The sequence below is a fragment of the Danio aesculapii genome, chromosome 6 (assembly GCF_903798145.1).
Source record: "Danio aesculapii chromosome 6, fDanAes4.1, whole genome shotgun sequence".
Taxonomy (NCBI): domain Eukaryota; kingdom Metazoa; phylum Chordata; class Actinopteri; order Cypriniformes; family Danionidae; genus Danio; species Danio aesculapii.
This window is the reverse complement of record NC_079440.1, coordinates 804,280-823,579: the sequence shown is the minus strand read 5'-3', so window position 1 is coordinate 823,579 and position 19,300 is coordinate 804,280. Positions and strand designations below refer to the sequence as shown.

General features: G+C 38.9%; 1 protein-coding gene across 1 annotated transcript in view; it reads left to right on the top strand.

The window, feature by feature from the left end:
* The window catches only part of LOC130230273 (voltage-dependent T-type calcium channel subunit alpha-1I-like), a 91,993-nt gene that overhangs the window by 11,287 nt on the left and 61,406 nt on the right, over positions 1 to 19,300 (top strand). The window contains exons 2-5 of the mRNA XM_056459222.1: positions 5,642 to 5,753; positions 7,664 to 7,797; positions 10,806 to 10,903; positions 12,738 to 12,897. Of these exons, the coding sequence (XP_056315197.1) occupies positions 5,642 to 5,753; positions 7,664 to 7,797; positions 10,806 to 10,903; positions 12,738 to 12,897 (504 nt within the window). The remainder of the gene's footprint in view (positions 1 to 5,641; positions 5,754 to 7,663; positions 7,798 to 10,805; positions 10,904 to 12,737; positions 12,898 to 19,300) is intronic.

The following is a 19,300-nucleotide window of genomic DNA, read 5'->3' as shown; positions in this document are numbered from 1 at the left end:
ACTAGAATTTGCTTTATTATGTGTTGCTTTTACAACTGGGATCGACCACAAGACCTTTGCCAGGTGTACAATGCCTTTAAGTCCAAACAACATAAAATCTAACATCTATAAATACAAGTCAAAAACCGATTATAGAACAGTCCTGTAGTTGATTTTTGACTATATTAGGTGTTAGTTTAGATGTATTGTAGGAATACAAAATCCTCTGTCAATTAATTATTAGTAATTAAAGCTTTCAAATTAATAAAAACCTTTTTATATTATAATTAATACTGGGCAAAGATTAATCACATCCAAATCTGGATATATTCTCACATCAACTGATAAAAGTGTTTTGGATAATAGGTCTCCTTTTAAAGGCTCTTTCTTGATCGCAATAGATTCTTTGTTCGCATTTATTTTTTATTTGTTGAGTAATTTGACTAGTAAGGATGAGAGCGTGTTAAATCTCCCGGTGCTGCCCTTCAGTTTTCTCTCACGCTGTTTAATTGGACTTAAATGCTGGTGTTTGTCAGTTTCTCCGCCGTGATCAGAGTGTGTGTGTGTGTGTGTGTGTGTTTGATTGTGAAAGATTAAGGGCTGGATTCATCCGTTTGACGGCGATGTTCAACAAACAGCAGAGAATGAAAGCGAAGCGTTTCACCTGCGCAGACACTGAATGAGCTGCTGACATTTACAGAGCTGACGGTGGAAAACACCAGCGCAAAGACTAATTAGCAAGACAAATCCCTTCACTGGGACTATTTATAAAGCAGTTAACCCAACACACACACACACACACACACACACACAGACTCTTTAGCGTTGTACGTTCTGCTTGTAACGAGATCAAACAAGTGGAAACATCAGTGTGTGGATCACATCTATAATGACATTACAGTTGAAGGCAAATCTATCAGCCTTTTCTGTGAAAGTGTTTTCAGAGTCAAAATAATTCAACAGATTTTAAACATCATATTTGGAGTTTGTCATCTCTAATAACTGATTTATTTTCTCTTTGTCATGATGACAGTAAATAATAATAGACTAGATATTCTTCAAGACACTAGTATTCAGCCTAGTGACATTTAAAGGCTTAACTATGGTAATTGGGTTGACGTTAGGGTAATTAGGCAAGTCATTGTATAACGATGGTTTGTTATAATTAACCTTAAAATGGCTTTAAAACAATTAGGACTGCTTTATTCATTCATTCATTTTCTTTTCGGCTTAGTCCCTTTATTTATCAGGGGTCGCCACAGCGGAATGAACCGCCAAGTTGTTCCAACATGTTTTACGCAGCAGATGCCCTTCCAGCTACAACCTAACACTGGGAAAGATCCATACACTCTTGCATTCACACATACACTATGGGCAATTTAGTTAATCAGTTCCCCTAAAGCGCATGTGTTTGGACTTTGGGGGAAACCGGAGCACCCGGAGGAAACCCACACCAACACGGGGAGAACATGCACTGACCCAGTCGGGACTTGAACCAGTGACCTTCCTGCTGTGAGGCGATTGTGCTACCCACTGCGCCACTGTGATGTCCAAACTGCTTTTATTTTAGCCGAAATAAAACAAATAAGACTCTCCAGAAGAAAAAATAATGAAGTGCTGTGAAGATTCACTGCGCTGTTAAACATCATTTGGGAAACGTTTGAATAATATTTTTGACTTCAGCTTTTGAAAACGTTTGACAAATAGTACAGTATTACACTGATTTGTTTGTTTTTATAATATTAAATTATACATCATGTATATTATTGGCAGTATATGCTAGAGTTAACTTAAATTAATAATCAGATTAATATTTTTGCATTGCATCTTTTATAAATTGCACCTAAAACACTTTATTTCAGAGTTCAGAGTCTAAAATTATGATTATTATTCTGATATGTGTGTGTGTTTTGCTCCTCAGTCTAGAGCGTCAGTGTGTGTGTGTGTGTGTGTGTGTGTGTGTGTGTGTGTGTGTGTGTGTGTGTGTTTAGTTTGAAAGAGTTTCTCTCTGTCACACACATTAGTTGTAGTTTATTTGTGTCTTGTGTTCCTCCTGCATCTCAAACAGTGTCTCCGAGGAGCCGCTGCTGGGTCTGTACGGTTTCCACGGCAACAGGACGGTTGGGTGTTCAGGAACGCTTGCTCGCGGGTTCACAAAACACACACCGATACAGAAAACACACACACACGCACACACACACACACACACACACACACACTGATAAACCGCAGCACAGTTCAGCACTGCAGATCAATCAATCAAACCATACTATTGCTCTCATAACAGATTTAAGGGTCTGTTCACTTATAAATGACAGTTCTGTGATTATTTCTCACTCTTCTGTTCTTCCAATCCTGAGACTTTTTGTTCATTTTTAGACACAAATATTGATATGATATCGTTTAAGGGTCCAGGCTTAAGCAAAATAATCTTGTTTCATTTTTTGACATACGATTATTTCACCTCATTTCATTTTGACCCATTATTTCTGAAAAGATGACTATATTATGTGCTCATCTAGAAAATGCTGACTGATTGAAGAATTTTGAGATAACTAGAAATGAGACGGTAACTCTGCATCTCATGTTAGATGCAAAGATGAGTTGTGTGTGAACGGCCGACTGAAATACTGGATTAAATCAGTTTTTAATAATTAAAATGAAATGATCAGTGTTACTATTACAGATAATAGTTGACGATAACAGAGCTGATAACAGAGTTGATGATAACAGTTGCTGATAACAGAGCTACTACTAATAATATTAATAAAATTAATAAAATAATTATACTACTACTACTACTACAACTAATAATAATAAAAATTATAATAATACTTCCTACTACTAGTACTAATTATTATTATTATTATTATTATGATTATTTTACTACTACTACTACTACTCTTACTACTAATACTACTACTACTACTACTACTAATGTTAATTGTTGTTGTTGTTGTTGTTCGTAGTTGTAGTAGTAGTAGTAGTAGTAGTATAATAATAATAGTTATTATTATTATTATTATTATTATTATTATTATTATTATTATTATTATTATACTACTACTACTACTACTACTAATAATAATAATACTAATACTACTAATGTTTGTTGTTGTTGTTGTTGTTGTTGTTGTTGTTGTTGTTATTATTATTATTATTATTATTATTATTATTATTATTATTATTATTATTATAATACAACTACTCCTACTACTAATGTTAATAATACTAATACTACTACTAAGACTACTACTACTACTACTACTATTAGAAATAATTATAATACTACTACTATTATTAATATTAATAATTATAATACAACTACTACTACTAATACTACTACTACTACTATTATTATTACTACTACTATGTAAGCGTGGGGCGAACATGCAAACAGATTTGCCAACTGACACAGCTGAGGCTCGAAACAGTGACCTTCTTGCTGTGAGATGACAGCGCTACCTACTGTGCCACCACGTCGCCTTTATTTTTATTTCAGTTAACGAAAATGTTTTAATTTTAGTTTCCATTTTTTCGTTCATTTCGTTAACTATAATAACCTTGATAAACACAGTTTAGTGTGACTGAAACCGAAGCTCTTGGAAAACTCCATGGTGAAGACTTATTTAGATTCTTCTGCAATATACTCCTTGTTTGGTGTGAACTCAGCATGTAAGTGTCATTATCGCCCCCTGTTGGTTGGGCGTGCTCTTAACATGCATCACTCGTTTTATTTTACGGGCATTTATAAAATACCTGTGTGTGTGTGTGTGTGTGTGTGTGTGTGTGTGTGGTGTGTGTGTGTGTGTGTGTGTGTGTGTGTGTGTGTGTGTGTGTGTGTGTGTGTGTGTGTGTGTGTGTGTGGACATGGCCGGAGTGTGTTTGTGTGAGTGTTTGTGAAGCATCAGTCTGCAGAACTGCACGTTTCTCCTCCGGGCTCCTGTAATCCCGCTTCACCTGAGCAGATGTGTGTGTGTGTGTGTGTGGATGCAGGTGTGATGTGGATGTTTGTTTGTTTGTTTGTTTTGCTCTGTCAGAGACTCACACAGCTTCAGCTCTCCATTAACTTGATTTAAACTCTGCTGTTGCCGTGGAGATCAGAGCAGATGATGAGAGCGTTTGGCTGGAGTTTGATGCGGCCGCTGGGAGTGTGTGTGTGTGTGTGTGTGTGTGTGTGTGTTTCTGTGAGCTGTGTGATGCATACAATTTATATTTGTTTTATGTTCGTATTTTTTGTATGTATTTATTCATTCATTTATGATTTATTTCATTTTGATTGTTTGTTATTTGCTTCATTTGTGATATTTATTGCATTTATTATTGCATTGAATCACTTATGAAATTCGGTCCTAAACGACATGTCTTTTTATTTTGTATTTTTCTTAATGTACTGACACAAAGCTGTGGATAATATTTGGTCATTCATTCATTCATTCATTCATTTTCCTTTCAGCTCTGTCCCTTTAATAATCTGGGGACGCCACAGCGGAATGAACCACCAACTATTCTAGCATATGTTTTACGCAGCGAATGCCCTTCCAGCTGCAACTGATCACTGGGAAACATCCATACACACTCACTCACACACACTCGTATGCACTATGGTCAATTTTAGCATATCTAATTCCCCTATAGCGCATGTGTTTGGACTTTTGGGGGAAACCGGATCACACAGAGGAAACCAACATGAACACTCCACACATATGCCAACTGACCCAGCCGAGGCTCGAACCAGCAACCTTCTTGCTGTGAGGCGAACGTGATACCCACTGCACCACCGTGGCGCAATATTTGGTGATTCTTCTATAGATATTACTAACTTTTTATATTTATATTTTTATTAGATTAATAGTGTGTGCTTAAGCTGCAGGATGAGTGAGTGTGTGTGTGTGTATATGAGGTGAAGGATGAGTGAGTGTGTGTGTTAGTGTGTGTGTGAGGTGCAGGATGAGTGTGCGTTTCACCTGAGGAGGTGTTCTTCCAGCAGTAGATCACCTTCATTGCCCACCTGTGTCTTTACTGTTTACTTTCCCACACATTTCTCTGAGCTGCTTTAACACACACTTGTGTATTTGTAATAGGAGATCAGATCATAGGAGATGAATGAAAAGATTGTGTTGTGTTTAATGGTGTGTTTGTCATTAGCAGTGGTCGTGTTGTTTGTGCTAGTTATGTTGTGTTTGTTATTGTGTGTAATGTGAAGGGGACGCTGACAAGGAAGTGCGGATCCAAACGCATGTTTATAACACAGAGACTGTCAAGCAAGGAACAGTCAACACAGGGGCAAACGGGTATATGCAGATAATCCAGAGTCGTAAAAAAGTCAAACAAACAAAATTAAGCGAGAGTAAAAACCGGCATGAGAAATGCATCGTGATGTTCACAAAGTAACAGTTAAACAAGACTCAGCCATGATGCGTATGTGTGTGCTGTTTAAATAGTCCTGTAGTCAGTCCATGAGCAGCTTCAGCTGTGTTAAAAATCAGTCAGGATCAGGAACTGGTGTGAGTGTGTGGTGCATGAATGGAACTCGTAGTCCATATACCGGTGGATTTGTAGTCCTTATAGTGAACTGCATGTACACCAGCGATCTTCAAGTTTAGATTGCTGGTGATTGTGTTGTTTGTGTAGTTGTTCTCCTTGACTAAGTGCGTGGCACATGGTTCGAGCGGGTCAGTATGCTGGTCATCCTCCTCAACTGTGTGACTTTAGGCATGTATCAGCCCTGTGAAAACATCAACTGCTCATCTGAGCGCTGTCAGGTCCTGCAGGTCAGTCCTTTTTACATTATACACAACTGATTTTACATTTTATACCACAATTTTTACATTTTAGAGGCACCTGAACACAGAGAAGTGATGAAGTTGTCATGAGTTGTTGCTAGAAGGGATACAGCTCTGTTAACAAGAATTATTTATGTTATTGTGAAATCATCCATTAATTATATTTTATTAACATCTACCCCAACCATCACAGTAATGTAATTATACAGAGTATTATTCATAATATTTATTAAATAACCCATTAAAATGAATTTTATTAACAACCACCTCTAAACCCAACCCTTACAGTAATGTAAGAACAGTAATTGTGTAGTAGAGGAGCGCGGGCCACAAAGTAACGCGGGGTTAAATGTAACACGGAGTATTAAGGTATTTGCTCAGTGTTAACCGTGGCATGTTTCAGAGGTTTTCACCACAGTGTCGGCAGACGTCCTCCTGCCAATTATTGAAAAATTCAGCGAAATTTGGATGAAATTAGACCATTTTTGCAGCATAAATGTATTTTTTTATTAGTCAATATTTAAAAAAATAAATAAATCTGTGAACACATGAACGTGAAATCTTTCATTGTTGTGATCACCGTCTTCTAGGCTAAAAGATGAAACCATTTTGAAAGATGTGAAAAACACACAGTGACTGCTAGTCAGTTTTGAGGAAAACACAACACAGCGGGGTTAGTTGGAACAGGGTGTTACAATTAAACCACACACTGTTGAACATCAATTAAACCAACACAATATTCTTTAATTTTGAGTGAAATGTTGAGAACCTTTTAAATAAATTGAGTTTTAATAGCAATAAAATATTTTTGTCTATCAAAAAAAATAAATTCTAATACTACAAATAAATGGATTGTATAATAATGGATAATAATCCAAATGTGTTTATCCAATAAATAAATAAACATACTGTGCTCTGTAGAATAAAAAAGTAAATTGAGCTAGGCACAGAGAAAATATAGCTGCTATTCAAAGTAAACTAAATTAACTGTGTGTAATCTGCATTTTAAAGCACGTGTTACAACTGACCCTCTGTCTGCTACACCTTGCCCCGCAGGTGGGGTAAATAGTAACAGTTTTACTCCTGGCACTTTTGGCAACACTGCACAGAAACCATAGATCCGGCGATCATACTTTCAGTGCTGATTTGTAGGAGAGGCTTGTGTGTTTGTTGGTAAAAAACCAAATGGTTTGTCTAACCCCAAATCTTTGTTCATTATTTGACCAAAACCAAAAAGTGTTACTTAGTGTCCCGCTCTCCCCTATTATTCATATTATTTATTAAATTACCCATTAAATTATATTAACATCTACCCTCACTCCAACCCCAATCTCAACCCTTACAGTAATGTAAATTATTGTACAGTGTGACAAATCCTGCTATATTTATGAGAGTATCCTCAGCTGTATCCTTTCTAGACTTTACCTGTTGACTTGGGGGTCAAAAAATGACCCGGGCACAGTTTTAACAGCAGAAAAAAACCCTAAACAATGTTTCTTCAGCTTGATGATTGGGGACTTTTAATATGATGCCAATATTAGAAAAAAAATGAATCCTTTTTTTCATATTTTTATGAAGGCCGTAAACATTTACAGTACAACATCAACCCGCCAGCTATAAAGCCACTTTTACACCACACAAACTACTGACACCGTGAAATAATCTTCTTCTGGCTTGGAAATAACATTGTTTTTCCTCCCTCATTGTCAGATTATTTTGCTTGTTTTAAGGAAAAACATTTTGACTCATTATTTCTGAAAACAAGACCATATTTAGTACTTATCTAGAAAATGCTGAGTGATTTAAGAGTTTTTAGATATCTGGACTAGAAACCAGTCAAACTGTGAGGAAGAGAAGTGTTTTTGCAGTGTAGATCTGATCTGTGTGACTCTCTGCAGGCCTTCGACGCCTTCATCTACATCTTCTTTGCGCTGGAGATGGTGGTGAAGATGCTGGCTCTGGGCATCTTTGGGGAGCGCTGCTATCTGGGAGACACCTGGAACAGACTGGACTTCTTCATCGTGATGGCAGGGTAAGAAAAGCATCTACAGCTATGGGTGGGCTCAGTGGTTAGCAATGTGGCCTCACAGCAGGCAGTTCGCTGGTTTGAGTCCAGCCTGGGTCAGTTGGCGTTTCTGTGTGGAGTTTGCATGTTCTCCCCGTGTTGGTGTGGGTTTCCTTTTACATGTGGGGTGCTCCGGCTTACCCCACAGCCCAAACACATGTGCTATAGGGGAACTGATGAACTAAACTGGCTTGTGTGAGAATGAGTGTGTATGGGAGTTTCCTTGTACTGGGAAGCAGCTGGAAGGGCATCCGCTGTGTAAACATGCTGGAATGGTTGGCGGTTCATTCTGCTGTGGTGATACCTGATGAATAAAGACACTAAGCTGCCTTTGCTGTAAGGTGATTGTGCTACCCACTGCGCCACCGCGACTCATAATAATAATAAAAAAAAAATAATAATCATATTTTTCTCCTTCATTGTCTTTTTTCTTTTGTATATATGTATTTCATCAATATTTCAATTGTGTTTTTTCTGCATGTATATATGTATTATATAAGCATTTTATCTCTTGATTGTTTATATGTTGTGCAATGCTTTGGCAACACTTGACATAAAACATAAGTATTGGACTAAGCTGAAGGAAAATGAATGAATGAATGAATTAAAACAACACTCCTCCACCAGTCCTTACTTTATTTTCACGTCTGATACCCCAGTTTGTCACGGGGCATGAATGAAATGTTCATGAGTGAAAGTGGAACAGCCGAACTGCAGTTAAAGTCACCCAAAATGACATGAAACTCTTACATGACAGCACTTCACGTAAACACCTTCATTTTACTATTGTCTGTTAAGGTTTACTTTCATTCATTTTAAAAAGCACCCGCTCCATTTTATTTTGTATATGTTTTACTGCAACACATTAACTCTACAGGTGCCTGATAGTTAGCTGTGGAGCTGATAGTTAGCTGATTAACATTAATCAGATTCACTCTAGTGAACACATAAAAATAGTCATAATTTCCTCGAGTGCACCCCACAGTTTGAAAACCCCTGGATTAAAGTGCTCTATCATCTGGGTTGGTGTTGAATATTAGGCTAAAGACTTATTTCCCTAGATAATATTCATCTGTAAATCCTGAAAATGACGTGCATCACAGTTTCCATGAAAATATGAAGCAGCACTACAGTTTTCAACATTAACCCTCTCCCGCACACATTATGATAAATTTATAAATCATATTTGACTGTTCTTCTTAAAATGGCTTGAGTTGAAGTGCTGTAAAAAAATGGAAAATAAATTAATTAAGGTACTTTATGATGTGTTGCCATATGGACATTTCAAATTAAAACTTTCCTTATGATTAATAATTTAGTAGTTTGAAATGATTTCATTGGTGTTGCAGTATGAGAAGCTTTAGCACAGAACTTATAAATGACACCTAATACAGACTTTCCAACAACTCCTATTCCAACAGCTTTCATTTATTCCATTGTTTATTTTGCTGAATATTATTAAAAACAAACCTAATATTGTATTATCATGTACACAACATACAGTAAATGTAAATATTGTCTCCAGTAAATATTATAACAAATAAATAACAAGTCTAGTATATCCAGATGCATCAGAATAATGCAGCTACTAGCTAACAATGTTTATATATTATACTATATACTATACTACACCTGTCTTATCTGCCTCTGAGCTAACCTATTTGGACTGTCTCTTATTAAACGTCCAGTCTGAATCATTCTCATGGTCACTAAAACCCATCTCATCCTCACTTTCATCAGCAGGAAGAGCCAGTTCTGTCCTTTTCTTCTTTCATTTATACCATAGAACATGGTGGTGCTCGCTAATACTGTTCCCTCTATTCATATCTATTCAAAAGTAGTATTGCCATTAAAACTAGATTTCATCCAGGATGCAACACACACCCCTACAGAAAAAAACAGCTTAAACCAGCCTAGGCGGGTTGGCTGGTATTAGCTGGTCGACCAGCCTGGTTTTAGAGGGGTTTTGGCCATTTCCAGGCTGGTTTCCAGCCATTTCCAGTCTGTTCTTAGCTGGTCAGGCTGGAAAATGACCAGCTTGACCAGCCTAGACAAGCTGGGAGCCCAGCCAAAACCAGCTATGTCCAGCTTATACCAGGCTGGTCGAGCTGGTTTTAGCTGGATTTAGCTGGTCATTTTCCAGCCTGACCAGCTAAAACTAGGCTGGAAATGACTGGTAACTAACCTGGAAATGGCCAAAACCCCTCTAAAACCAGGCTAGTAGGCTGGTTTAAGCTGGATTTTTCAGCAGGGACATTTGATCGATTTACAAAGAACTAATTTAATAAAAAAATTGAGTTGTAAATATGTCATCATAACTTACTGGAGGTGATGTTTCAGATTTGTTTATGGATCTGATCCTTTGTTTTTATTGAAGTTTACATTTGCATTCAGCAACTACTTACAATAAACGCTAGCAAATCACGCTAGAGAAAACAGAGCATGTCATGTGACTTATCCAAAGCACATCATTGGCTACACTAAGATCTTCTGTTTCCAACCAAAAACTGATTTAGTGTTGGTCTTAAAGAAACAGTGTCAGGGAAATGAACAGAAGTATCATGATGCCATATGGTGAGACCGCGCAGTAGAGGGTTAATAATAATCATCATAAATGTTTCTTGATCATTAAATCACGATATTGAAAGGTTTGTGAAGGATCAGGGATATTCTGCTTTACATCTGTCTTAGATTGCAGTCATATTTCAGTTTTGCTGTATTTGATCAAATAAAGGAAGCGAGTGTGCGGTAGCAGATCTTGTGATCAGTGTGTTAAAGCAGGACAGATGGAGATCAGTAATGAACGCCAGCTCTGAAGTGTGTGTGTGTTTGCATGTATGTGAATGTGTTGAGCATATGATCGGATGTCAGAGCTCATCATAGCAGCTGTGGGTGTTTGAGGAGATGCAGAAAACACAAGCTGTACTGTGATTGACTGTCTAAATGTGTGTGTGTGTGTGTGTGTGTGTGTTTAGGGTGGTGGAGTATTCACTGGATCTGCAGGACATCAACCTGACGGCGATTCGGACTGTGCGAGTCCTGCGGCCGCTCAAAGCCATCAACAGAGTCCCCAGTGAGTCATTTAATCAGATGATTCAGTTGAGTGTGAATGAATCATCAGTAGTGATTCAGTGAGTCACTCAGTCAGATGATTTGGTTGAGTGTGAATGAATCATCAGTGGTGATTCAGTGAATCTCTCAGTCAGATGATTCAGTATAGTGTGAATGAATCATCAGTGGTGATTCAGTGAGTCTCTCAGTTAGATGATTCAGTAGAGTGTGAATGAATCATCAGTGGTGGTTTAATGAGTCACTCAGTCAGATGATTCAGTAGAGTCTGACTGAATCATCAGTGCTAAATCAGTGAGTCAGTTAGTCAGAGGATTTGGTAGAGTGTGACTGAATCCTCAGCGGTGAATCAGTGATTCACTCAGTCAGATTATTGAGTAGAGTGTGAATGAATCATCAGCGCTGAATCAGTAAATCAGAGTGAGCAATTCGGATGATTCAGTAGGGTGTGAAGGTATCATCAGTGGTGAATTAGTGAATCAATCAGTCAGATGATTCAGTAGAGTGTAAATGAATCATCAGTGCTGAATCAGTTAATCATCAGTGATTTATTAGTGAGTTACTTGGTCAGTTGATTCATTTGAATGTCAGTGAATCACCAGTGTTAACAAGTGAGTCTCTCAGACAGAGTCAGTGTTTGAGTGGAGTCAGTTGATTCAATAGACAAGTATGAATGAATCACCCGCTCTAAATCAGTGAGTTTCTCAGAATGAGTCACTCATTCATATGATTCAGTTGAGCATGAGTGAATCATCAGTGCTGAATCAGTGAGCCTTTAAGTCATATGATTCAGTTGAGCATGAGTAAAACCTCAGTGATGAATAAGTTAGTCTCTGATGATTCAATTGAGCATAAGTAAAGCATCAGTGCTGAATCAGTGAATCTCGTAGAGTGAATGATTCAGAGAGAGATGATTCAGTAGAGGTTGCATGAATCATCAGTGCAGAATCAGTGAGTGTCTCAGAGTGAGTCACTCAGTCAGATGATTCAGCTGGGCATGACTGAGTCACCATTAGCAAATCAGTGAGTCTCTGTCAGATGATTCAGTTGAGCGCGAGTGAATCATCAGTGTGTGTCTGTGTGAAGAGACTCAAACCTCCTGAGGATCTGCAGAGGAGCATTAGCTGATGAGACGCTGGATTAAACACTGGACCTGCAGATGAACCTGAACATGATAAAAGCAGGAGAAAAGCACATCAACAAAACACCCAGACGAACACACACTCTTCCATTAGCAGGATTACAGCACAAGTGGGGATTGAATAGACATCATTTTTATGCCCACCTTACAAAAATAAAGCTGTTTCCTCTGATAATGCAAGAGTCTGGATTCATCACGTGTTAAATAACGAAGTCCATTAAAAATATTCTAATTACTGACATTATAATCATGCCAGTATATAACACGTTAATTAATCCTCATCCTCATGAGCTCTGACTTGAGGTTTCGTGTGTGTGTGTCAGTCTGTTGAGTGGTATCAGTGTGTTTCTGGATGCTAAGTGGCTCTCAGTGCAGTGTGAGTGTGATGACTGAGTGTGGTTAGTTGTTGAGCTCTCTCCGTCAGCTCTCTGCTGTAGAGACACAGAGTTTGGAGCTCCAGATTCAGTCCTGCAGGATGATCAGAGCAGGAGTGTCACTCACAAACGCCTGCGCTCCTCTTCACGTGTCAGAAAGTCTGTCTCCAGATGATGCTCCTGTAAAGTTTTACAGCGTACACTCAAGCTGAAGGAGGAATGGAGAAAATCTGAGCTGAGATTTGAGGGAAGATTCAGAGTAAACCATCTGTAAATGTTCAATAATGGTGACCTATTGCTTTATTCTGCTGCTGTTGTGTCAGGCATGAGGATCCTGGTGAATCTGCTGCTGGACACGCTGCCCATGCTGGGGAATGTGCTGCTGCTCTGCTTCTTCGTCTTCTTCATCTTCGGCATCATCGGCGTTCAGCTGTGGGCGGGGCTCCTGCGAAACCGCTGCTATCCGGAGGAGAACCTCACACTGTGAGTCTAACACTACTAACACAACACCACTACTAACCCAACACCCACTACTAACTCACCAATACAACTAACCCATCAATACTACTATCCCTCTAACAGTACTAACCTACTGATACTGCGAACTCACTGACACTGCCAAAATGTTAACACCTCTAGTTTGTTAATTACAAGTTACACTTACCGGCCACTTTATTAGGTACACCTGTCCAACTGCTTGTTAATACAAATCAGCCAACGAATCACATGGCAGCAGCTCACTGCATTTAGGCCTGTAGACATGGTCAAGACGATCTGCTGCAGGTCAAAGCGAGCATCAGAATGGGGAAGAAAGGGGATTTAAGAGACTTTGAACGTGGCATGGTTGTTGCTGCTCTGAGTATTTCAGAAACTGCTGATCTACTGGGATTTTCACGCACAACCATCTCTAGGGTTTACAGAGAATGGTCCGACAAAGAGGAAATATCCAGTGAGCGGCAGTTCTGTGGGCGCAAATGCCTTGTTGATGCCAGAGGTCAGAGGAGAATGGCCAGACTGGTTCCAGCTGATAGAAAGGCAACAGTAACTCAAATAAGCACTCGTTACAACCGAGGTCTGCAGAAGAGCATCTCTGAACACACAACACGTCCAACCTTGAGGCGGATGGGCTACAGCAGCAGAAGACCACACCGGGTGCCGCTCCTGTCAGCTAAGAACAGGAAACTGAGGCTACAATTCACACAGGCTCACCAAAACTGGACAAGAGAAGATTGGAGAAACGTTGCCTGGTCTGATGAGTCTCCATTTCTGCTGCCACATTCGGATGCTCGGCTCAGAATTTGGCCTCAACTACATGAAAGCATGGATCCATCCTGCCTTGTATCAGTAGTTCAGGCTGCTGGTGGTGGTGTAATGGTGTGGGGGAGATTTTCTTTGGGTCCATTAGTACCAATTGAGCATGGTGTCAACACCACAGCCTACCTGAGTATTGCTGCTGACCATGTCCATCCCTTTATGAGCACAGTGTCTCCATCTTCTGATGGCTACTTCCAGCAGGATAACGCACCATGTCATAAAGCTCCATCATCTCAGACTGGTTTCTTGAACATGACAATGAGTTCACTGTACTCAAATGGCCTCCACAGTCACCAGAGCTCAATCCAACAGAGCACCTTTGGGATGTGGTGAAACGGGAGATTGGCATCATGGATGTGCAGCCGACAAATCTGCAAATCTGATACTAGTAAGGTGTACCTAATAAAGTGGCCGGTGAGTGTATATCACAGTGTTGATTCTATTTGAAAAGTGTGTTTTGTGCTATACACAGAGTGTATAAATTGACTTTATTTTAGTGGTTCTAAAAATCTTTTGCAGAATATACTTTCATATATATATATATATGTATATATGTGTGTGTGTGTGTGTGTGTTGATGGTGTGGTGAAATATGGGGCTCCTGTAATGTTGTGTGTGTGAAGAGTGATGGCGTACAGCAGGGGCTGCTGGGAGAATTATGTCTTTGACCTTGTTGTGTCACGTATGTGATAATGGAGAGTGTGTGTTTCAGCACGGAGGAAAGCAGAGAGTCACCTGAAAATACTAAACACACACTAATGTGACTGTAAGATGAGACACACACATTCACAAACATACACAAAAACAAGCGTGCGCACACAAACAAACACATATACATACACAAGCAAAAGATGTGCACACACACAAAACACATGCACCGATAGACAAATAAACACAGACTAAATAGACATGCGCGCACACACACACACACTAACATACACACACACAAACAAACATATGCTCATACACAGGCAGACACAAGTAATGCATGCTGTATTTCTCATTCGCAACATGAAGAATCATTGATTCATTCATTTTCCTTCAGCTTAGTCCCTTTATTCATCAGGGGTTGCCACAGTGGAATGAACCGCCAACTATTCCAGCATATGTTTTATGCAGCAGATGCCCTTCCAGCTGCAATCCAATACCGGGAAACACCCATACGCACTCATTCATGGATGAACACACACACATACACACACACACACACACACACACACAAACACTATGGCCAGTTTAGTTGATCAATTCCCCTATAGCGCATGTGTTTGGACCGTGGGGGAAACCGGAGCACCCAGAGGAAACCCACACCAACACGAAGAAACATACAACTTTTTTATTGACAAAGACAAATTAGTGTTAGAAGTGTTCTCTGTAATGAATTAAGCAATTAAATTTACAAAAGTAGAAATTCACATGTGGGATTTGCAATTAAATTTGGATTATTTATGCGCAATTTATGCGTCCACATATGGAAAATGCAATTGCAAATCCTAATTGACTGGGATACACCTCCATATATGCAGTTCTTCAGTCATTTAATTTGCAAACCCCGCCCAGCCAACCATAAACTCAAGTTTAGCCCCGCCTCTTCTCAAAATAACCACGCCCACTTTTTCAACATCCAGTCTCAAGTCCTGCATTTATTGTGTTTTTTAATGAATCAATTTCACTGTAGTGTCACAATACACACTCTCAGAAATTAAGCTGTCACTACACAAGTACAGTGCTGCACCTTAGAAAATCTGTCGATACTTATTTGTGATTCCTATATGTACAAAAATGTACCTGAAAAGTGACCGCCGCACTCAGAGATTTCACTCCGCTTTTGTACCTTCATTTATTTCTGAAAGAAGTGGTTTGTCTACGCCTCCACTCCACTGTGAGTTAGTTTTGTTTGTTTATTTCGCCGTGTTGTGAGTTTTGTTGAAGACGTTCCTCCGTCTTGTTTCGCAGTAGTATAGTGTTCCCACGATCCTCTGCTTCTCTAATCTCCTGTCTTACTTCAGCTCTATTTTTAACACTTCTCCATCCCATCGGTCTTTAGCAGAGCCCACTGAACTCAGAACAGCAGCTCTAATGCTGACTGACTGACTCCTGCAGAGATCACACACACACACACACACACACACACACACACACACACACACACACACACACACACAAGGGTGCTTGCAGACAAAACTGTGTGTGAAAAACTTCTGCTCACCAGGATTCCACTGCTTTGATCAAAAATAGAGAAATAAGAAAACATTTCTTGGTAAATATTTATAGCTCTGATCTTTTTTAATATTCATTCATTTTCCTTCCGCTTAGTCCCTTATTTATCAAAGGTCGCCACAGCGGAATGAACCACCAACTATTCCAGAATATGTTTTACACAGTGGATGCCCTTCCAGCTGCAACCCAGTACTGGGAAACACCCACACACACTCATTCTCTCACACACTCATACACTCCGGCCAATTTAGTTAATCAATTCCCCTATAGCACATGTGATTGGACTGTGGGGGAAACTGGAGCACCCGGAGGAAACCCACATGGGGGGGAGATGCAAACTCCACACAGAAATGTCAACTGGCCCAGCCGGGACTCGAACCAGTAACCTTCTTATTGTGAGGCCACAGTGCTAACCACTGAGCCACCCTTTTGTGTTATATTATATTATATTATATTATATTATATTATATTATATTATATTATATTATATTATATTATATTATATTATATTATATATAAAGTCTTCTTTACACAGACACAGTAAAGACATCATGCCACTTAAAAAATTGTATGCAAATAAAATTTTTTGAAAAATATATGCTGCTTCAGGATTTGTTTTGTACCACCTTTGCTGTGTAAAATTCTCATAGCATAGAAATTATATAATATTTTAATGATTTTAGCTGAAATTTGATGGAATTTTAGGCTTTTGACAAACTAAAAATAAAGAAATGCAATATAAAACGTCAGAATTTTAACTGACTCTGATCTTGTCATGCATTTGAGAATGATTCAGTTAAAAAAAGTCTTGACAGTCTCTTTTGGTCAATTTAACACACATTTTCTGAATTAATTTATGATTTTCTGTCACACTGTATTTTAAGGTACAATTCTCACTATTATTTTTGCGTCAATAAATTCTAATTTGCTGCAATTAACAGTTATTAAGGTAATAGGTGTTGGATTAGTGATCATGCAGAATACGTGCTTTATAAGTATTAATAAACAGACGATATCTCAATAATAGGCAGGTAAAAGCACTAGTTATTAGTGAGAATTGGTCTTTAAACTGAAGTGTTAGTGAATTTCCTTTAAAGCAGTCCTGCTGAGTGTTGTGAATAGATGAGCATCGGCATCTGCTGTCCTCAGATCAGCTTTATATGATTGAGATGAATGAACTCTGCGCTTCTCTTTGATGATGTTTGTTCTCTGTAATCTTCTGAATATCATTCATTTGCTCTGTGTGTTTGATCTGTGCGTTTGCGCTCTCTAGTTTATTAAAAGCGTCTGTATACCACCTTTATGATCATAGAGACGGTGCGCTAATAAAACCTCTGACCTGCTCACTCTGTTCGTGTGTGTGTGCGCGTGTGTGCGCGTGTGTGTGTGTGTGTGTGTGTGTGTGCGCGCGCTCTGGGATGTTGGTCTTCATATTCCCCAGACACCCTGGAAAATCACTGCAAACACATTTATGATGAAAACTCTGGCTCCGTTCCAAACCCTACTGAGCAGACTGTTTAGGGAGCATCTTTAGTGTCTCAAACTGAAGGTTGTTCTGAACTGTTAAAATTCTTCAGTTTTGGGCATTCAGAATCCCAGAATGTATGCCATAAATTTGGTGAAAACTATATGAAAAATTAAGATCAATATTAAAAATATATAAGCATGTGTAATATCTACAGTACTCATCATGAATGAGTAGAAATATGCAATAATGTAAGCAACAATTAGTATTTGAATCAAATGTCTCGTCACAAAGCATTTTACATTTTATTGTCATCATGCGCACACACACACACACACACACACACACTCACTCACTCGCTCAACTCGCTCAACTCGCTCAATTCTGTTATTGTCAACTCCGTGTCAACTATATAATAGTCACCTCTTTTCATCAACTTTTTGTTATCGTAGACTCTATTACATAAAATGTAGTTATTGTCAGCTCTGCTATCGTTAACTCTGTTATGATCAACTCCTTTTATGTCAACTCTGTTATAGTCAACTGCTATCGTCAATTCCATTATTGTCAGCTCTGTTATCGTTAACTGTTAACTCCTATGTCAAATCTATTATGTCCACCCTGTCAAATTTATTGTCAACTGTTATCGTCAACTCTTATAGTCAACTCTATTACATCAACTCTGCTATCGTCAACTTTGTTATCATCAACAGTTATCAACTCTGTTATCATTAATTCTGTTATTGTCAACTGTTATCGCCAACTCTCTTATCGTCAACTCTATTATCATCAACAGTTACTGTCAACTCTGTTTCCGTCAACTCTTTTCATCTACTCTGTTACCGTCAACTCTATTACCATCAACCTTTTTCATCAACTCTGTTATTGTCAACTCTCTTCATCAACTCTGTTATCATCAGCCCTGTTATTGTCAGCTCTGCTATCGTCAACTATTTTCATCAACTCTGTTATCATCAACCGTTACCATTAACTCTGTTACTGTCGTCGACGCCAGTGGTGTAGTGGTTAGTGCGTCGACACATGCACTCTGGTGCTCACGGCGAGCCGAGTCCGATTCCGCCTCGCTGTCCTATGCCTATCCTCCCCCTCTCTCTGCTCCCCATGCTTTCCTGTCAATACTCTCTACTGTCCTATCCAATAAAGGTGAAAAACCCCGAAAAATTATTATTAAAAAAACTGTTACAGTCAACTCTTTATCAACTCTTTTATCGTGAACTATGAGCTGTTATCTTCAATTCTGTTAGCATCAACATTTTTACTGTCAACTGTTATCGTCACTCTGTTATCAACACTCTGTTATCGTCTAATCTGTTATGTCAACTCTGTTATGTCAACTCTGTTATGTCAACTCTGTTATCATCAACTTTTACCGTCAACACTGTTACTGTTATTTGTTATCATCAAATCTGCTATCAACTTTGTTACCGTCAACTCTCTTCATCAACTCCGTTATCGTCAAATCTATTATGTCAACTGTTATCATCTGTAACGCGTGAATGACAGAGACAACGTTAGGATCCAAGTGCAGGTTTATTCTGTAGTCAGGCAAGCAAGGGTCAACACAGGTGCAAACAGATGAATAAAGGCAAATCCAGAATCGTAGTCACTATAACAGGCGAGAGGTCGGAAGGCAGGCAGTGAACATGGACAAACAGACAAACTTGGCAAGGGTCAAAACACGGAGAAACAAGACTAAGGAAAACGCGTTGAATTGTCACTTTACAGGTAAACAAGACTCAGCAAGGAAGTGAGTGTGTGTGCTGCTAAAGTAGTGTGTGTGATTAGTCCAGAAGCAGTATCAGCTGTGGGAGTCCAATCAGTGGAGACTTGGAGCAGGTGTGTGTGTGTGTGGCATGACTGAATTTGT